The sequence below is a fragment of the Oryctolagus cuniculus genome, chromosome 7 (assembly GCF_051225735.1).
Source record: "Oryctolagus cuniculus isolate XC-2025 breed Fujian yellow rabbit chromosome 7, ASM5122573v1, whole genome shotgun sequence".
Classification (NCBI taxonomy): Eukaryota; Metazoa; Chordata; class Mammalia; order Lagomorpha; family Leporidae; genus Oryctolagus; species Oryctolagus cuniculus.
This window is the reverse complement of record NC_142873.1, coordinates 106,140,772-106,159,477: the sequence shown is the minus strand read 5'-3', so window position 1 is coordinate 106,159,477 and position 18,706 is coordinate 106,140,772. Positions and strand designations below refer to the sequence as shown.

General features: G+C 41.1%; 1 protein-coding gene across 2 annotated transcripts in view; it reads right to left on the bottom strand.

Moving 5' to 3' along the window:
- Positions 1 to 18,706, bottom strand: part of SLC35D1 (solute carrier family 35 member D1) — a 54,052-nt gene that overhangs the window by 15,060 nt on the left and 20,286 nt on the right. For both annotated transcript variants that reach the window (XM_051856391.3, XM_089337244.1), the window contains exons 9-11: positions 14,611 to 14,678; positions 13,832 to 13,910; positions 9,732 to 9,814 (exon numbers count right to left, since the gene is read on the bottom strand). In XM_051856391.3, coding sequence (XP_051712351.3) covers positions 9,732 to 9,814; positions 13,832 to 13,910; positions 14,611 to 14,678 — 230 coding nt within the window. The remainder of the gene's footprint in view (positions 1 to 9,731; positions 9,815 to 13,831; positions 13,911 to 14,610; positions 14,679 to 18,706) is intronic.

Here is an 18,706-nt window from a genome sequence, read left to right as displayed (position 1 = left end):
GTGAGTGGCAAGAACCCAAACACCAGAGCCATCCCTGCTGCCTCCCAAGGTCTGAACCAGCAGGAAGCTGAAGTCGGTAGCCAGAGCCAAGAATCAAATCCAGGTCCTCCAACGTGGGACACCTGCTGCAGGAGTAACAGATCTAAGTAGATACTTCTCAAAGGAAGACATGCAAACGGCCAACCGGGACCTGAAAGAAGGCTCAACACCACCGACCACCAGGAAATGAAAATCAAAACCACAATGAGACATCACATCTCTCCAGTTTGATCAGCTACTATCAAAAAGACAAATGCTAACAAGTGCTGGCAAGGGTGTAGAGGAAGGGGAAGCCCTGCCAACCCGCTGTTGGGAGTGCAAATTAGTACCATCATTGTGGAAAGCAGGGTGGAGGCTCCTCAAAAAATTAAACAGAACTACCATGTGACCCAGCAACCACACCGCTGAGTGGACAGCCAAGGGAAAGGAATTCACTCTGTTGAAGAAAGATTATCAGCATTCCCAAGTTTATTGCAGTTCTGTTCACAATACCTGAGAAAGGGAAACAAGCTAAATATCTATCAGCTGATGAATGGATAAAAAAATACAGGATTTATACAACGGAACACTAATCATCCATGAAAAGGGATGACCATGTCATCTTCAAAAAACCAACTATCACCAATGACAGACCAACTAGACAAAATCAACAAAGAAACAACAGAGCTAATCTACACTGTGGACCAAATGGACCTTACTGATATCTACAGAGCTTTCACCCCACAGTTGCAGAATACACATTCTTTTCATCAGTGCATGGAACTTTCTCTAGGATTGACCATATTCTAGGCCATAAAGCAAGTGTCAGCAAATTCAGAAAAATGGAAATCATACCATGCATCTTTTCTGACCACAGTGGAATGAACCCGGAAATTAAATACTCAAGAATCTGGAGAACACATGCAAATACATGGAGACTGAACAACACGCTCCTGAACAAACAGTGGGTCACAGAAGAAATCAAAAGAGAAATCAAAAAAATCCTGGAAATGAATGCTATACAGCATATACAACATATCAACATTTTGTATCATGTAACATTTTGATACAATATATCAAAACTTATGGGATATAGCAAAAGCAGTGTTAAAAGGGAAGCTTATAGCAGTTGATGCCTACATCAAGAAACTGTAAAGGCACCAAATGAATGAGCTATCAATGCATCTCAAGAACCTAGAAAAACAACAAACCAAATCCAAAATTAGTAGGAGGAAAGAAATATTTAAATTAGAGAATAAACTAAATTGAAACCAAAAAACAATACAAAAGGTCAGTGAAATGAAGAGCTATTTATTTGAAAAAATAAAATTGATACACCTTCCACTTTGACCATGGCCTTGTCTAAATATGATCAGAGTCGGTGAATTCAAAAGGCTTCCATAGCCTTGGCAGCTCATGACAAGAGCCTAGGGAGATTACTGAGGCCATAAACAAGAGTGTCAATTTGTTACGTCAACAACAGGAGTCACTGTGCACTTACTCCTCATGTAGGATCTTTGTCCTTAGTGTGCTGTACATTGTGATTTAATGCTATAACTAGTACTCAAACAGTATTTTTCACTTTATGTGTGGGTGCAAACTGTTGAAATCTTTACTTAATGTATGCTAAACTGATCTTCTGTATATAAAGAGAATTGAAAATGAATCTTGCTGTGAATGGAAGGGGAGAGGGAGTGGGAAAGGAGAGGGTTGCGGGTGGGAGGGATGTTATGGGGGGGAAGCCATTGTAATCCATAAGCTGTACTTTGGAAATTTATATTCATTAAATAAAAGTTAAAAAAAATTGATACACCATTGTCCCAATTAACCAACAAAAAAAAAAAAAGAAAGAAAAAGGAGAAGACCCAAATCAATAGAATCATAGATGAAAAAGGAAATGTAACACAGATAAAACAAAAATAAAAGAATCATCAGGAATTACCATAAAGAGCTACATGCCAACAAATCAAATAATCTGGATGAAATGGACAGATTACTAGACACATACGATCTACCAAAATTAAGTCACAAAAACACAGAAAACCTAAACAGACCAATAACCAAGGCAGAAACTGAATCAGTAATAAAGACTCTCTCAAAAAAGAAAAGCTCAGGAAAGATAGCTTAATTGCTGAATTCTACCAGACAGGTAAAGAAGAACTAATTCCAATTCTTCTCAAGCTATTCAAAACAATTGAAAGGGAGAGAATCATCTCAAACTTCTTCTATGCAGGCAGCATCACCTTGATTCCAAAACCAGAAAAAGAAATAACACACACAGAAAACTATAGAGCAATATCCCTGATGAACATAGATGCAAAAATCCTCAAAAAAATATCAGCTAATTGAATCCAACAACACATTACAAAGATTATTCACTCGGACCAAATGGGATTGGATTATCCCTGGTATTCAGGGATGGTTCAACATTCACAAACCAATTAACGTGATACATCACATTAACAAGCTGAAAAACAAAACTGTGTGATTATTTCAACACATGCAAAGAAAGCATTTGATAAAATATTACAGCATTTCATGATGAAGACCTTAAGCAAACTGGATATAGAAGGAACATTCCTCAACACAATCAAGGCAACTTATGACAAACCCACAGCTAGCATGTTATTGAATGAGGAAAAGCTGGAAGCATTTCCATTAAGACCCAGAACAAGGCAAGGATGTCCACTCAAACCATAGCTATTCAACACAGTCCCGGAAATTTTAGCCAGAGCCATTAAGCAAGAAAAAGAAATTAAAGTGATTTGGAAAGGAGGAGGTCAAATTATCCCAATTTGCAGATGACATGATTCTTTTTTTGTTGTTTGTTCGTTTTGTTGTTGTTTCAGATGATATGATCCTACATATAGGGGAACCAAAAGACTCCACTCAAAGGCTACTGGAACTCATAAAGGAGTGTGGTAAAGTGGCAGGATATAAAATTGACACAGAAAAATCAATATCCTTTGTTTACACAGAAATGCCATGCCTGAAAAAGGATGTCTAAGATCAATCCCATTCATAATAGCTACAAAAAAATCAAATATCTTGGCATAAATTTAACCAAGTAAAAAATGTCTATGATGAAAATTATAAAACATTAAATAAAAGATCCAAAAAAATGGAAAAATCTTCCATGTTTGTGGACTGGAAGAATTAATATCATAAAAATGTCCATGCTATTGAAAACAATTTACAGATTCCATGCAATTCCAATCAAAATACCAATGAGGGGCCAGCGCTATGGTGCAGTAGGTTAATCCACCGCCTGCAGCGCCAGCATCCCATATGGGTGCCAATTCTAGTTCTGGCTGCTCCTCTTCTGATCCAGCTCTCTGCTGTGGCCTGAGAAAGCAGTGGAGGATGGCCCAAGTCCCGGGGTCCCTGCACTCGCATGGGAGACTGGGAAGAAGCACCTGGTTCCTGGCTTCAGATTGGCACAACTCCAGCCATTTCAGCCAATTGGAGAGTGAACCAGCAGGTGGAAGACCTTTCTCTGTCTCTCCCTCGCACTGTCTGTAATTCTACCTCTCAAATAAAAAAATAAAATCTTTAAAAAACAAACAAATAAACAAAAAAATACCAATGACATTCTTCTGAGATCTGGCAAAAAGGATGCTAAAATTCATATGGAAAAGAGTAGACTGGATAAAGAAATTATGGGATATGTACTCCATAGAATACTATACAGCAATCAAAAACAATGAAATCCGCTCATTTGCAACAAAATGGAGGAATCCGGAAAACATTATGCTGAGTGAAATAAGTCAGTCCCAAAGGGACAAATATCATATGTTCTCCCTGATCGGTGACAACTAACTGAGCACCAAAAAGGAAACCTGTTAAAGTGAAATGAACACTATGAGAAATGGTGACTTAATCAGCCCTCACCCTGACTGTTGAGGAACAACTTAATACGTTATCCCTCTTAGTATTTTTTTGTTTGTTCTACTTAATACTATTGGTTGAATTCTGTAATCAATACACAGTTATTCTTAAGTGTTGAAACTTAACTGAAAAGTGATCCCTGTTAAATATAAGAGTGGGAATAAGAGAGGGAAGAGATGGACAATCTGGGACATGCTCAAGCTGACTTGCCCCAAATGATAGAGTTAGAAACATACCAGGGTCAGCGCGGTGCACTGGCCGCAGCGCGCTGGCCGCAGCGGCCATTGGAGGGTGAACCAACGGCAAAAGGAAGACCTTTCTCTTTGTCTCTCTCTCTCACTGTCCACTCTATCAAAAAAATAAATAAATAAAAAAAAGAAACATACCAGGGGATTCCAATTCAATCCCATCAAGGTGGCATGTACCAATGCCATCTCACTAGTCCACCAAGTGATCAATTTCTGTTCACAATTGATCATAATGATAGGACTAAGAGCCAAAGGGATCACATAAACAAGACTAGCGTCTGTAAATACTAACCGATAGAATAAAAAAGGGAGAGAACGATCCAACATGGGAAACGAGATACACAGCAGACTCATAGAATGGCAGATGTCCTAAACAGCACTCTGGCCTCAGAATCAGCCCTTAAGGCATTCGGATCCAGCTGAAAATCCCATGAGAGTATTTCAGGCATGGAAAGCCAAGACACACTGGCAAAAAACAAACAAACAAACAAACACCTAAATGAAAGATCTCCGCGAGTGAGATCCCAGTGGAAAGAACAGGTCATCAAAGAAGGAGGTACCTTTCTCTGAAGGGAGGAGAGAACTTCCACTTTGACTACGACCTTGTCTAAATATGATCAGAGTCGGTGAATTCAAAAGGCTTCCATAGCCTTGGCAACTCCTGACAAGAGCCTAGGGTGATTACTGATGCCATAAACAAGAGTGTCAATTGTTAAGTCAACAACAGGAGTCACTGTGCACTTACTCCTCATGTAGGATCTCTGTCCTTAGTGTGCTGTACATTGTGATTTAATGCTGTAACTAGTACTCAAACAGTATTTTTCACTTTGTATTTCTATGTGGGTGCAAACTGTTGAAATCTTTACTTAATATATGCTAAACTGATCTTCTGTATATAGAGAATTGAAAATGAATCTTGATGTGAATGGAAGGGGGGAGGGAGAAGGAAAGGGGAGGGTTGCAGGTGGGATGGAAGTTATGGGGGAGTGAAGACATTGCAATCCATAAGCGTACTTTGGAAATTTATATTCATTAAATAAAAGTTAAAAAAAATAATAAAAAAATAAAGTAAGCAGGCTGGAATGGGGTTAAACAGGAAAAAAATAAGAAAACCTTTATCCATCCTAAAGCAAAATCATCCCACTATTACCATCCGGGACCAATGATGGACTGAAGTCATAAATTTGAGATCACTGATTTTGGGGACATCTCAGTTTAAAATGCATATGCTGTTAACATATATGAATGATTTGAAGATTATGAAATTTTTAAATAAATATTTAATTTGAAAAAAATAAAAAAAAACTAAAATAAAATTCATATGGAAATACAAGAGACCCCAAATAGCTAAAGCAATCTTATACAACATAAACAAAGTTGGAGGCATCACAATGCCAGATTTCAAGATACACTGCAGGGCAGTTAGAGTCAAAATAGCCTGGTACTGGCCAAAAAAAAAAAAAAAAAAAAAAAAGACGCGTAGACCAATGGAACAGAACAGAAACTCCACAGGGCAGGTGCTGTGGTATAGCAGTAAAGCTGCGGCCTGCATTGCCAGCATCCCATATGGGTGCCAGTTTGAGTCCCGGCTGTTCCACTTCCAATCCAGCTCTCTGCCAAGGCCTGGGAAAGCAGTTGAAGATGGCCCAGTTACTTGGGCAGAGGAGACCCAAAAGATGTTTCTGGCTCCTGGCTTTGGATCAGCTCAGCTCTGGCTGTTGCAGTCATTTGGGGAGTGAACCAGCAGAATGGAAGACTTCTCTCTCTCTCTCTCTGGCTCTATGTCTCAGTAACTCTGTCTCTCAAATAAATAAAATAAATCTTTTTTAAAAAAAGAATAGAAATCCCAGAAATCAATCCACGAATCTACAACCAACTTATTTTTGACAAAGGAGCTAAAATCATCCCTTGGAGAAAGGCAGACTTTTGAACAAATCGTGCTGGGAAATCTGGATCTCTACAAGTAGAAGTATGATACAAGACCCCTACCTTACACCTTACCCGACAATCTACTCAAAATGAATCAAGGGCCTAAATCTACAACCCAATATGATCTAATTACTAGAGAAAATTGGGGAAACTCTGCAGGACATTGGCAAAGTCTTCTTGGAAAAGACCCCAGAAGCACAGGCAATCAAAGTCAAAATGGACAAATGGGATTTCATCAAGCTGAGAAGCTTCTGTACTGCAAAAGAAACACTCAGCAAAGTGAAGAGGCAACCCATAGAATGGGAGAAAATATTTGCAAACTATGCAACTGATAAAGGACTAATATCCAAAATCTATAAGGAGCTCAAGAAACTCAACAACAACAACAATCTAGTTAAGAAATGGACAAAGGACCTAAACAGACATTTTTCAAAAAGGAAATTCAAGTGGCTAACAGACACATAAAAAATGCTCAGGAGCACTAGCCACTCAGGAAATGAAAATGAAAACCACAATGAGGTTCAACCTTACCCCGGTTAAAACAGCTATCATCCAAAAATCATAAAACAATAAATTCTGGCAAGGATGTGGGGAACAATGTAGCCTAATCCATTGTTGGTGAGAATGTAAACTGGGGTTACAAGTGTAGAAAATAATGAAAATACTTCAGAAATCTGAAACTAGATCTACCATAGGACCCAGCAATCCCACTCCTGGGAATTTACCCAAACAAAATGAAATCAGCATCTGAAAGATTTATCTATACCCCCATGTTCATTTCAGCTCAATTCACATTAGCTGAAATATGGAATCAACCCAAATGTCCATCAATAGATGACTGGATAAAGAAATTATGGTATATATACACTACGGAATACTACTCAGCAGTAAAAAAAGATTAAAATCCTATCTTTTCTAACAAAATGGATGCAACTGGAAACCATTATATTTAGTGAAATAAGACAGTCTCAAAAAGACAAATACCATATGTTTTCCTGATCATAGTAACTAAGAGTACCTAAAATGTAACATATAGGAGTGAGATTGACATTTTCAGATTCACTGATTATTTATAGCCCTTGTCTCTACTGTTGAGGAATAGTGGTTTTTTTTCTTCATATTATTTGTTGAACTCTTAGTGCAGGGATAATCTTATGAGTATTAAGTAAACTGAAAATAGATCTTTGTAAAAATTAAGAGTGGGAATGGGACAGGGAGGAGGAAGAAGGGTGGGAGCATGGTTGAGAGGGAGGGTAAGGTGGGAAGTATCACTATGTTCCTAAATCTTTATATATGAAATACATGAAATCTGTATACCTTAAATAAAATATTTTTAAAAAGATAATGAAGTACATATATATAATGGAATTACTCAGCCACTGATAGGGATGATCTTGTCATCTGTAATAGTCTGGATGGAACTGAAGGCTATCACATTAAGTGAAACAAGCTAGGCACAGAAAGACAAGTATTGCATGATCTCACTCACAACTGGAACCTAAAAAAGCTAATCTCCTAGAAGTTCATAGTAGAATAGTGATTACCAAAGGCTGTGGAGAGTAGAGAAGGAGGGAATGGGGAAAGTTGATTAATGATATGAAGATATATAAGAGGAAGAAGCACTAGTGTTCTACTACATATTAGGGTGACCAAAGAAAACAAGAATGGACTGTGGGGGCTGGCAATGTGGCATAGCAAGCAAAGCCCCACCTGCAGTGCTGACATTCCATATGGGTACCAATTTGAATTCCAGCTGCTCCACTTCCAATCCAGCTCACTGCTAATGTGCCTAGGAAAAGCAGCAGGTGATGGCCCAAGTACTTGGGCCTCTGCCAGCCATTTGGAGAGCTGGATGAAGCTCCTGGTTCCTGGCTTTGGTCTGGACCAGCCCTGGCCATTGTAGCCATCTGGGGAGTGAACCAACTGATAGAAAAACACTGTCTCTCCTGCTCTCTCTGTAACTCTTTCAAATACATAAATAAATCTTTTTAAAAAATAGGCTATGTAGTTTTCTTTAAAAAAAAAATAAAATAAAAAGCTAGGATAAAGGATTTCTTTGCCAGAAAGAACTGATAAATACATGATGAGATAGATATGGCTTAAGATTTATTTTATTTATTAGAAAGGCAGAGTTAGAGAGAAGAGAGAGGGAAAGAGAGAGAGCTCTTCCATCTTCGGGTTCACTCCCCAAATGGCAGCAATAGCCAAATCTGGGCCAGATTGACACCAGTAGCCAGGAGCTTCATCCAGGTCTCCCATATGGGTGCAGGGGCCCAGGCACTTGGGTCATCCTCCACTGCCTTCCCAGGAGCATTAGCAGGGAGCATGGACAGGAAATGGAGCAGCTGGGACTCAAACTGGCACCCAAATGGGAGACTGCAGTTGCAGGCAATGGCTTAACCCGTCATGCCACAATGCCAGTTCCAAGAAAGGTATGTTTACTCTGATTTGAACCTTATATTATACACGTATCAAAAGATCACATCTCATAAATATGATATTTATGTATGTTAAATTTTTTTTTAAAAATCGCCTACAATACAAAAAGATACATCTAGCCGTTTTATTTTTTTTCACAGTTTTACTGAGTTATGTTTGAAATAAAAAAATACTTGCAAATATTTAATGCATACAGTTTGTTGAGTTTGGGCATACACACATACCTGTGATACTGTCACCACATCTTTATCACTTCCAAAAGTTCCCTATGTCCCTCTGCAGGTTTTTCTTTTGGGGGTAAGAGCACTTACCATGAGATCTTCCCTCTTAACAAATTTTTAAGCACACAACACTGTATTGTTAACCATAAGTACTGTGTTGTACAGTAGATTTGTGTAACTTATTCATCCTATATAACATTACTCCCAATGAACAATAACTCCTTGTCTTCCCTTGCTTGCAAATCTCTGGCAATGACATTCAAAATTCTAGAATTGAGAAAGATCTGAAATACAATGCAGGTCACCCCCTTCATTAACAAAGCTAAGTAAGGTCTAAAGAAAGCCAGTGATATGTCTAAGGTCAGACACAAGCAGTTGTGACAGAGATAGTATCATTTAGCACTGAACTTCTTGGCAATACTACACTCACTGCCATCTGGCACAACTACTGGATGACTGCTCTTTGAAGGGTAAGCATTGGGAGTTCAACCTGCAGAAAAAGTTCTCCAAACGTTGCATATCATATGAATGCATTTTCTCCTCCTTCTTAAATAAAATACATTATGTAGAGCCATTAAATATCTAGTGCATAGAAGGCATTCCATAAATGAACAAGTCTGCCATTGAACTAACAGCCCAGTGATGGCTGTTTGGTCAAGTGGTTGGGATGCCTGCATCCTGTATCAAAATGCCTGATGCCTCTGTGGCTCCTGATTCCAGCTTCCTGCTGATTCAGACCCTGGCAGTCAGAGGTAATGGCTCAAGTAATTGTTCCGATCACCCATGTGGGAGACCTGGATTGAGGTCTCAGCTCTCAGCTTCAGCCTCAGCCACGAGCTATTGCAGACATTTGGAGAGATAACCAGCAGATGGGAATGAATAATTTTAAAAAATAATAATGCAACCTTACTGTGATACTATTTGACACTATTCGTATCTAAATTCTACTAGTCAACATGGTTATATTTAATTAAAAATTCTTACTTACCTGATATTTAAGCCAATGAAGTTTGTCCATGTGAAAATATAATCTCCACCAAAGACCATTCCAATATAAGTTATTAATATATTCTAAAATGGAAAAGGGCAATATTTTGTCACATAGATTTAGCTGAACTTTTAAAATATAAATACAGAAGCTTCAGTTGCCTAACGAGCATGGCATTGGCCTCCAAATATATATATACAAAATCATCCATGTGGTGATCAAGATACCTATCCTTAAAATACAAAAATCAACACACATTACCACCACTACCAACCCTGGAAAGAGTGTAGGATGAGCAAGAACACTAAAGGACTCAATGACATTCACCTGTTCCCGATCTAGCCCTCCAAAAGATAAATGCTTTCACCAAGATGAAAAATACTAACAAGATTATCAAACTTTCCCTGCCTTGTGGTATGGGCTGACATTATGAATCTGAACAAAGAAGCACCGCTGTTACCAGGGACAGGAAACACAAAGACATATTTAGCAGTCTTAGGAAAGTCAGCTTTCTTCTCCACTGAGATAACTGTTGGCTTGTGAGACAGAGGATGGGAAAACTGCTTGTGTGACAACACCTTTGCATCTTTCTTTAAAAAGGAAAAAGAGGACTTGATCAACGTGAAGACTTATTTTTGGAGGAATTGTCCTCAGTATCTTAAAAAATGCATGGGAATAAGCCTCAAAATAGTGCATCCCAAATCACCTCTCCCAACACTGCCAGGCATGTAGACATCCTCAGACCACAAAAGTGAAAAGCAGCTTTCCAAAGTTATTATTCAATCCCTCTCAATCTCTCTTCTTTCATGTTTATTGGAAGTCACAGCTTCCCCCTCTGCTCTTGCAACCGCCATGAGCTGCAAATGTCAGGAACATTTTTAGTACCTGGGATCTTCCAGATTAGGCTTAAGAGACGGAAAATAAAGTGCTATGGCATTCTTAAAGGCCAAAAACAACTTTCAAAATTATTTTTATATCGGAGCGCCCTTTGAGAGCATTCAGAATTGCATCAGCCTCTCTGGCTCTAAGAATGAAGACACAAGTTACCTTAGAGCAGATTTTCTTACTATTTCAAGGGAAAATTCCTGTAACCATAAACCAGGCCAGTGGGCAAAGCTGGGAAAGTGTGTAACAGACCTCTCTGTGTATTCAGGGATCCAGGGAGACAGTACATTAATTTACATAAGCTGCCCAGACAACTTCAGAAAGGGAGGCGGCAGGGTCCAGTGTGTGCTCCGAATCAGAAGTTACAAAACCTGTACATATATACTAGGGCATCTTACGCAAGACAGGCTACCAGGACAAGACAGCAACATTCCCCAAACAGCAGGTATCAGGAAGCCTAAAGAGTCTATCCTGGTAGCTCAAAATTAATTTTTTTTTTTTTTTTGACAGGCAGAGTGGACAGTGAGAGAGAGAGACAGAGAGAAAGGTCTTCCTTTGCCGTTGGTTCACCCTCCAATGGCCGCCGCGGCCGGCACAGCGCGCTGATCCGATGGCAGGAGCCAGGTACTTATCCTGGTCTCCCATGGGGTGCAGGGCCCAAGCACTTGGGCCACCCTCCACTGCACTCCCTGGCCACAGCAGAGAGCTGGCCTGGAAGAGGGGCAACCGGGACAGAATCCGGCGCCCCGACCAGGACTAGAACCCGGTGTGCCGGCGCCGCAAGGCGGAGGATTAGCCTAGTGAGCCACGGCGCCGGCCCAAAATTAAAGATTACAAATTGCACACTCCAGTATACCTATGCACTGTTTGGAAACCTTGTTTAAAATGCAGATTTCCAGGCTGTATCTGGAGACTCTGTCTCAGTACATCTAGGATAAGCCTAAGAACTGCCACTTTTAGCTAGTTTTCCTACGGGATTTTCCCACCACGCCAGAGAAGCAAACAATGCTGATCCCAGGGTCTGCAGAGTTGGGACCCTCAAGCACAGAAGGAGGCTTAACGATTCAGAACAGGCTGAGACTGGGAGGCCAGGGTAGAAGCTCCACCACGGCCCAGCAAGGGCACCAGTGGCTCCAATGCGTCTGAAGGTGCCTGCCATGCTTCAACAGAGATCCCATGCAGCAGTGAGAAACAGGAGCAACGGTGAACTAACCAAACAATCCAGTTTTTCCACTCCCTCTAGAGTTTGACTAAGTCATGGAATTCTTGGACTACCATGAGGAGGAACATACATCAAAAGGAAAGTATAGATTTCATGTTAACAAGAACATAACTATGGGCAGACACTATGGCATAGTGGTTAAGCCTCCACCTGCAGTGCTGGCATCCCATATGGATACCAGCTTGTGTCCTGGCTGCGCCTCTTCTGATCCAGCTCTCTGCTTACGGCCTGGGAAAGCAATGGAAGATGGTCCAAGTGCTTGGGCCCCTGCCCCCATGTGGGAAACTAGAAGAAGCTTCTGGTTCCTGGCTTCAGATTGGCCCAGCTCTGGCCGTTGAAGCCATTTAGGGAGTGAATCAATGGATGGAAGACCTCTCTCTCTGTCTCTCCATTTGTAACTCTGCCTCCCAAATAAATAAATAAAATCTTGAAAAAAAAAAAAAAAAAGATTGGGGCTGGCGCTGTGGCATAGCAGGTTAAACTGCCGCCTGCAGTGCTGCCATCCCATATGGGCACCAGTTGGAATCCCAGCTGCCCCACTTCAGATCCAGCTCTCTGCTGTGGCCTGAGAGAGTAGAAGATGGACCAAGTCCTTGGGCCCCTGCACCCGCGTGGGAGACCCGGAAGAAGCTCCTGGCTGTAGATCGGCCCAGCTCCAGCCATTGCGGCCATGGAGAATGAACCAGTGGATGGAAGACCTTTCTCTTTCTCTTGGGCAGTGAGGCTCCTGGACTTGGGCCATCTTTCACTGCTTTCCCAGACCATAGCAGAGAACTGGATCAGAAGTGGAGCAGCCGGGTCTCGAACCAGCACCCAAATGGGATGCCAGCACTGTAGGCAGTGGCTTTACCCGCTATGCCACAGCGCCAGCGCCAGCCCCTCTCTTAGGTTCTTACTGTTCTTCATGTGAAAACAAGCCTTCTACTATGTTTTTGAAGCATTCACTCTGCAAAATCAAACACAGCTGAAAACTAACCTAGGGGCTAACCCTGTCTCGGCCAGCCCAGTTCTCCAAATGCAGATGGCCTCAGGTTTTCTGGGGGAAGTCACACAATTAACTTGTTATAGCTTAATACAGAACGCTATTCACGCCAAACACTTCCAGTTCCAGGATTTTTAAGTCACAGATTTTCTGGAGTTTTAACCCACTCTATTTCTAAAATGTAACGAAGCGGGTAGCACTGCAGCGGGGGCGCCGAGAGAAGCACACCAGAAGAAACCCTACCTCTCCAACCCTCTTCTCTCACTACTGACTGCGTGGGCACCCGAAAGGCCGTCATAGGCCCTCTTTTTCCCAATGATCAAGGACCTCTCTCTTTGTCTTGCCTTTTTCGGAAAGCAAGTCCACTTTGCTAATTCATTAGAAACTCAGATGTGCAGTGGCCTCTTCGATCCTAAAGCCCCAGAATCACAAAGTCCGTCGAGAAGTCCTCAGGCCTCAAGCCACTAACTCAGTATTCAAGTCAACCTGGCTGCCTGGCTAAAGACCAGCGAGTCACCCTCAAATAAAATGGACCAGGAGGAAATGATATCACTGGAAATGCCAGACCCAGCTTTTAAAAGTGGGCCGTGGAAGGACTGGCTCAGGCTAGGAACCTCCTTCGATCAGCTCGTGGCAGGCATCCTCTCCTTATAAGCCAGCCAGAACTCAGCGAGGCTGAGGACAGAAGCGGTCTTACTGGGCCTTTCCAGGGCCATCTCTCTCAGTGCCACGTGACCTCGCTGCCCTGGCAGGAGGAGGCCCAGTTCTCCTTGGTCCTCTACTCTCAGATAATACCATGTTCTCTTCCCTTACCCCTCAGAGCTAAGTTGCCTGCAAGCAGAAACTGTGTCTAGCCTGAGGTTTTAAGCATTGTTTTGGAAACTGTCACCAAAATTAGCCAAACTATCATGATCATGGGGTTTGAGGCCACAGCCAGATGAGCTTTAGAAGCACAATTTTCAAATAAAGCACGTTCCAAAAAGAAAACAGGACTTTTTATTTCCAACTCACCTTAATACAGCCAACTATTGTAGTTGTAAGAGCAGAATTATACTGAGTGCAGAGCACTATGGAGTACATCAAGATAAACCTGGAATGGAGAAAGAAACAGTGTGTTTGAAGAAGGAGCCAGTTGCTTACTCCACGATCTCTGGCCAAGAGAAACAAGCGGCACTGCCCAAGCTAGCACATTCTGGCCTCTGACCAACTGCGAGCTCCCCCACCTCCCTGCTGCTTGGGCTGCAGCTTCAGATTTTTTAAAAACTTTGCTTAAAAGAAACACATGTCCACAGCAGGTGTTCTGCTGTGCCATCTTCACCAAAATCCTGAAAGCATCACTCGTAATCAATGAGTACTTTTCAAAGATCACGCTTCCTCCACATCCACCTGAGCCAGGCAGACAGCACAGGGCTTAGAGACCCTTGTTCAGCTGCCCACATGCCACGAGGGCAGTCGGATCTCTGGGCCAGGAAGAAGGCCAGAGTGATCCTTAAGGACGAAAGACAAACTAACACCACTTTAAGAAGGGATGCCAGTTAACAACTGGGTGGCAGCAGGCGGAACCCTCAGACTGGCACTGAGGTTTCCGTCTTGAGGCCCCAGGTCGACTCTATTTTGAAGCACCTTGCTCCAATGCCTGCCAGGTTCAATCACAAGCAGCGACAACTGATGTGTTGAGGAAAATACCAGAAAAATACGGAGGTGAGAACAGGCATGGTTTAGATACCCTAAGGAGTCCAGAACAAACTTTTCTAGGAAACCCATCTATTAACAAGGCAGCAAAGGCTCACCCCATCACACAGGAGAGGGTAAACTGCAGCAGAAACAGAGCGTCGGCCCAGCCTTCGAACTCCATCGCCTGTAATATACAAGAGAGCATTCGGTTTCAGAGCAGACCCTCATTAGCAGCTGCCCCATGCACCTGCGGGAGTCCTTTCTCTGCATTTGCGCCGACATACACAGTGCAGCCGTGTACTTCCTTCCGTCACTCCCATGACAGAGTGATGCTCAAGAATGTCAAGGATACGGAGCTGAACCAAGTAAGTGGTTTCAGAAGGTTTTCTCCTTTCCAAAATGGAATGTGGGGGAGACCTCGTGCAAAGAAACTGAGACTCCCAGGAGGCACCAGCAACACCTGCCCAATTGCAGCAGCTCTCACAGAAGGATGTGCTGGCATGAAAGAATTGCTCAAACATTCAAATACGTATTTGTAAGGCTAAATCCAGCTGAGGTCTATTCGTGAGGAATCACTGCTTAAAAATAGCTAATTCTAAAAGCAAAGTGTGTGTGTGTGTAGTTAATGTGTTTTCTTTGTTAAATCCAAAGCAAAGGAATAAAGAGAAATGAAAGGGTGCATTGGTATCTCATCTCTCATCCAGGAGCAAGGCTTTCTCTCTCAAGTACACAGTTTCCTTTACAACATGAACTTGATAAGCAAATGTGAAAAATGTTCCACCTTTTATCTCTCTGCCAACCTGTCCAGCTTCCACTCTTGCCACTTCCACGCACATTTCACTGCCGCAGGGCTCCAGCCACACCAGGCTTCTTGCAGTTCATAAAGCCCAATGCACAATTTCACACTTCCCCTCAAATTCCAACTTGAGGGCCCTTTGCAGCGCCTTCCCTCTCCACGCCCCAGTACTCCTCTCCAGCACCATGCCCCTTTCTACAATGTGTCCACAGACTGTGAGCCCCCTGTGGGGAGGGCCCACATTTCTCTGTGTTCCTAACAGCACTGGACAGACAGTACACATTCGGTTTGTTTATGGTTCTTTGTTGTGATAACATATAAAAGTAAAATTCACCATTTTTAATGGAAAGTTCCATTTGTACTGAGAACTGTATAGTCACATCATCACCATTACAATCATGATAAAGAAATCCCTACACACACACACACACACACACAGAGAGAGAGAGAAACTATCCCCTGCCCTTTTAGTCAGTCCCTTCCACCTGCTAGCGCCAGGCAACTTCTATTTACTTTCTGCTACCATAATTTTGCTGTTCAACAACTTCATATAAATGGAATTGTATCACAGGTATTCTTTTATGTCTTGAGAATTTTACTTTATATGATGCTTTTGACATTCAGCCATGCTGAGGGTATATCAATAACTCATTTTTATTGTCAAAATGTATTCCATCTTATGAGTATACTAAACCATCATTTGTTTACTTAGTTACAAGTCAAGTCCACATTTATTTGGGTTGCTTCCAAAACTTGCTTTGATGACTAAAACTACAATGAATCTGTTCAGTACAAGACTCTGGATATGTCTGTAAATACCCAAAAGATGGGACTGCTGGTTCTTTTGGTATGTGTATCTTTTCTGACCACATGGAATGAAGCTGGAAATTAAAACTTAAGATCTAGAAAATATACAAACACATGGAGACTGAACAACATGCTCCTGAATAAACAGTGGGTCATAGAAGAAATCAAAAGGGAAATAAAAAATTTTCGAGAAATGAATGAAAATGACAACACAACCTATCAAAACTTATAGGATAAGCAAAAGCAGTGTTAAGGCAAGAGTTTATAGCAATTAGTCCCTACATTAATAAATTAGAAAGGGGTGGTGCTGTGGCACAGTGGGTTAAAGCCCCGGCCTGCATTGCTGGCATCCCATATGGGCACTGGTTCAAGTCCCAACTGCTCTACTTCCAATCCAGCTCATTGCTAATGCACCTGGCAAAGCAGAGGATGGCCCAAGTCCTTGTGTCCCTGAACCCATTTGGGAGACCCAGAAGCAGCTTCTGGCTACTGGCTTTGGATCAGCTCAGCTCCAGCCGTTGCAGCCATCTGGGGAGTGAACCAGCAGATAGAAGACCTCTTCTCACGCTCTCTCTGTAACTCTTTCAAATAAATAAAATAAATCTTTTTTTAAAAAAGAAATTGGAAAGATATGAAATAAATGTTCTAACCATGCATCTGAAGGACCTAGAAAAACAAGAACAAACCAAACCCAAAATTAGGAGGAGGAAAGAAAGAATAAAAATTAAAGAAGAAATAAACAAAATTGAAATAAGATGGTGAAATCACAAAAGATTGTTGAAATGAAGAGTTGTTTTTTTGAAAAAATAAACAAAACTGAAAAATCACTGGCCCAATTAACCAAAAGAAAAAAGGGAGAAGACCCAAATGAATAAAATCAGAAATGAAATAGCAAATGTTACAATTGCTACCACAACAGAAATAAAAAGAATCAGCAGGAGTTATTAAAAACAGTTACACAGCAACAAGTTGGAAAATTCAGAAGAAATGATAAATTTCTAGGCACATAATTTATCAAAATTGCAGTACAAAAACCTGAATAAACCAGTAACCAAGGCTGAGACTGAATCAATAATAAAGTGCCTCACTGCTTAATTCTACCAAACTCTAAATGAACTCATTCCAGTTCTTCATAAACTATTCAAAACAACTTAAAGGGAGGGAATCCTCCCAAACTCCTTCGATGTGGCCAGTATTACCTTAATTCTAAAACCAGAAAAAGATACAACAAAAAAGGGAATTATAGACCAATATCCCTGATGAACATACATGCAAAAATCCTTAACAAAATACTAGCTAATTGAATCCAACAAAACATCAAAAACACCATCCACTCAGACTAATTAGGATTTATCTCAGAGATGCAGGGATGGTTCAATACACACAAATCAATAAATATGACACATCACATTAATGGAGTGAAGAATAAAAACCATATGATTATCTCAACAGATGTAGAGAAAATATTTGATAAAATACAACATCTTTTTTATCCTTCATGATAAAAATCTTAAAAAAAAATTGGGTATAGACAGAATATACTTGAACACAATAACATAATACATGACAAACCCACAGGCAGCATCATATTGAATGGGGAAAAGCGGGATGCATGTCCACTAAGGTCTGGAACCAGACAAGGATGCCCACTTTCACCATTACTATTCAATATAGTTTTGCCAGTTTTAGCCAGAACCATTAGGAAAAATAAATCAAAGGGATACAAAAGAAAAGAGGAAGTCAATTTATCCCTATTTTTAGATGACATGATTCTATATATAGGAGAACCAAAAGACTCTACTAAGAAACTATTGGAATTCATAAGATAATTCAGCAAAGTTGCAGGATATAAAATCAACAGTATTTGTATACACAAACAATGCTCTTGCTGAGAATGTAAGGTCAGTCCCATTCATAATAGCTACAAAATAATTTTAATAACTTGGGATAAATTTATCCAAAGATGTGAAGGATCTCTAAGAGCAATAAAAATTTAAAAACATTAGTGGAAGAAATAGATTAAGATGCACACATGAGGGGCTGGCACTGTGGCTCAGTGGGTTGATACCCTGGCCTGATGCACTAGTATCCCATATGGGTGCCGGTTCTAGTCCTGGCTGCTCCTCTTTCGATCCAGCTCTCTGCTATGGCCTGGGAAAGCAGTACAAGATGGCCCGGGTCCTTGGGCCCCTGCACCTGCGTGGGAGACCTGGAGGAAGCTCCTGGCTCCTGGCTTCGGATAGGCGCAGCTCCAGCTGTTGCGGCCATCTGGGGAGTGGACCATCTGGAAGGAAGACCTCTCTTTCTCTCTCTCTGCCTCTCCTTTCTCTGTGTATCTTTGACTTTCAAATAAATAAATAAATCTTTTAAAAAAATATGCACACATGAAAACAGAAAAATCTTCCATGTTCATGGACTGAAAAATTAATATCATCACAATGTCCATAGTACCCAAAGAAATTGACAGATTCAATGGGATCCCAGTTAAAGGACATTCTTCTCAGACACAGCCAAAAAATGATTTGAAAATTCATATGGAAACATAAGAGACCCTGAATAGACAAAGTAATGTTAAACAATATAAACAAAGCCATAGGCATCATAATACC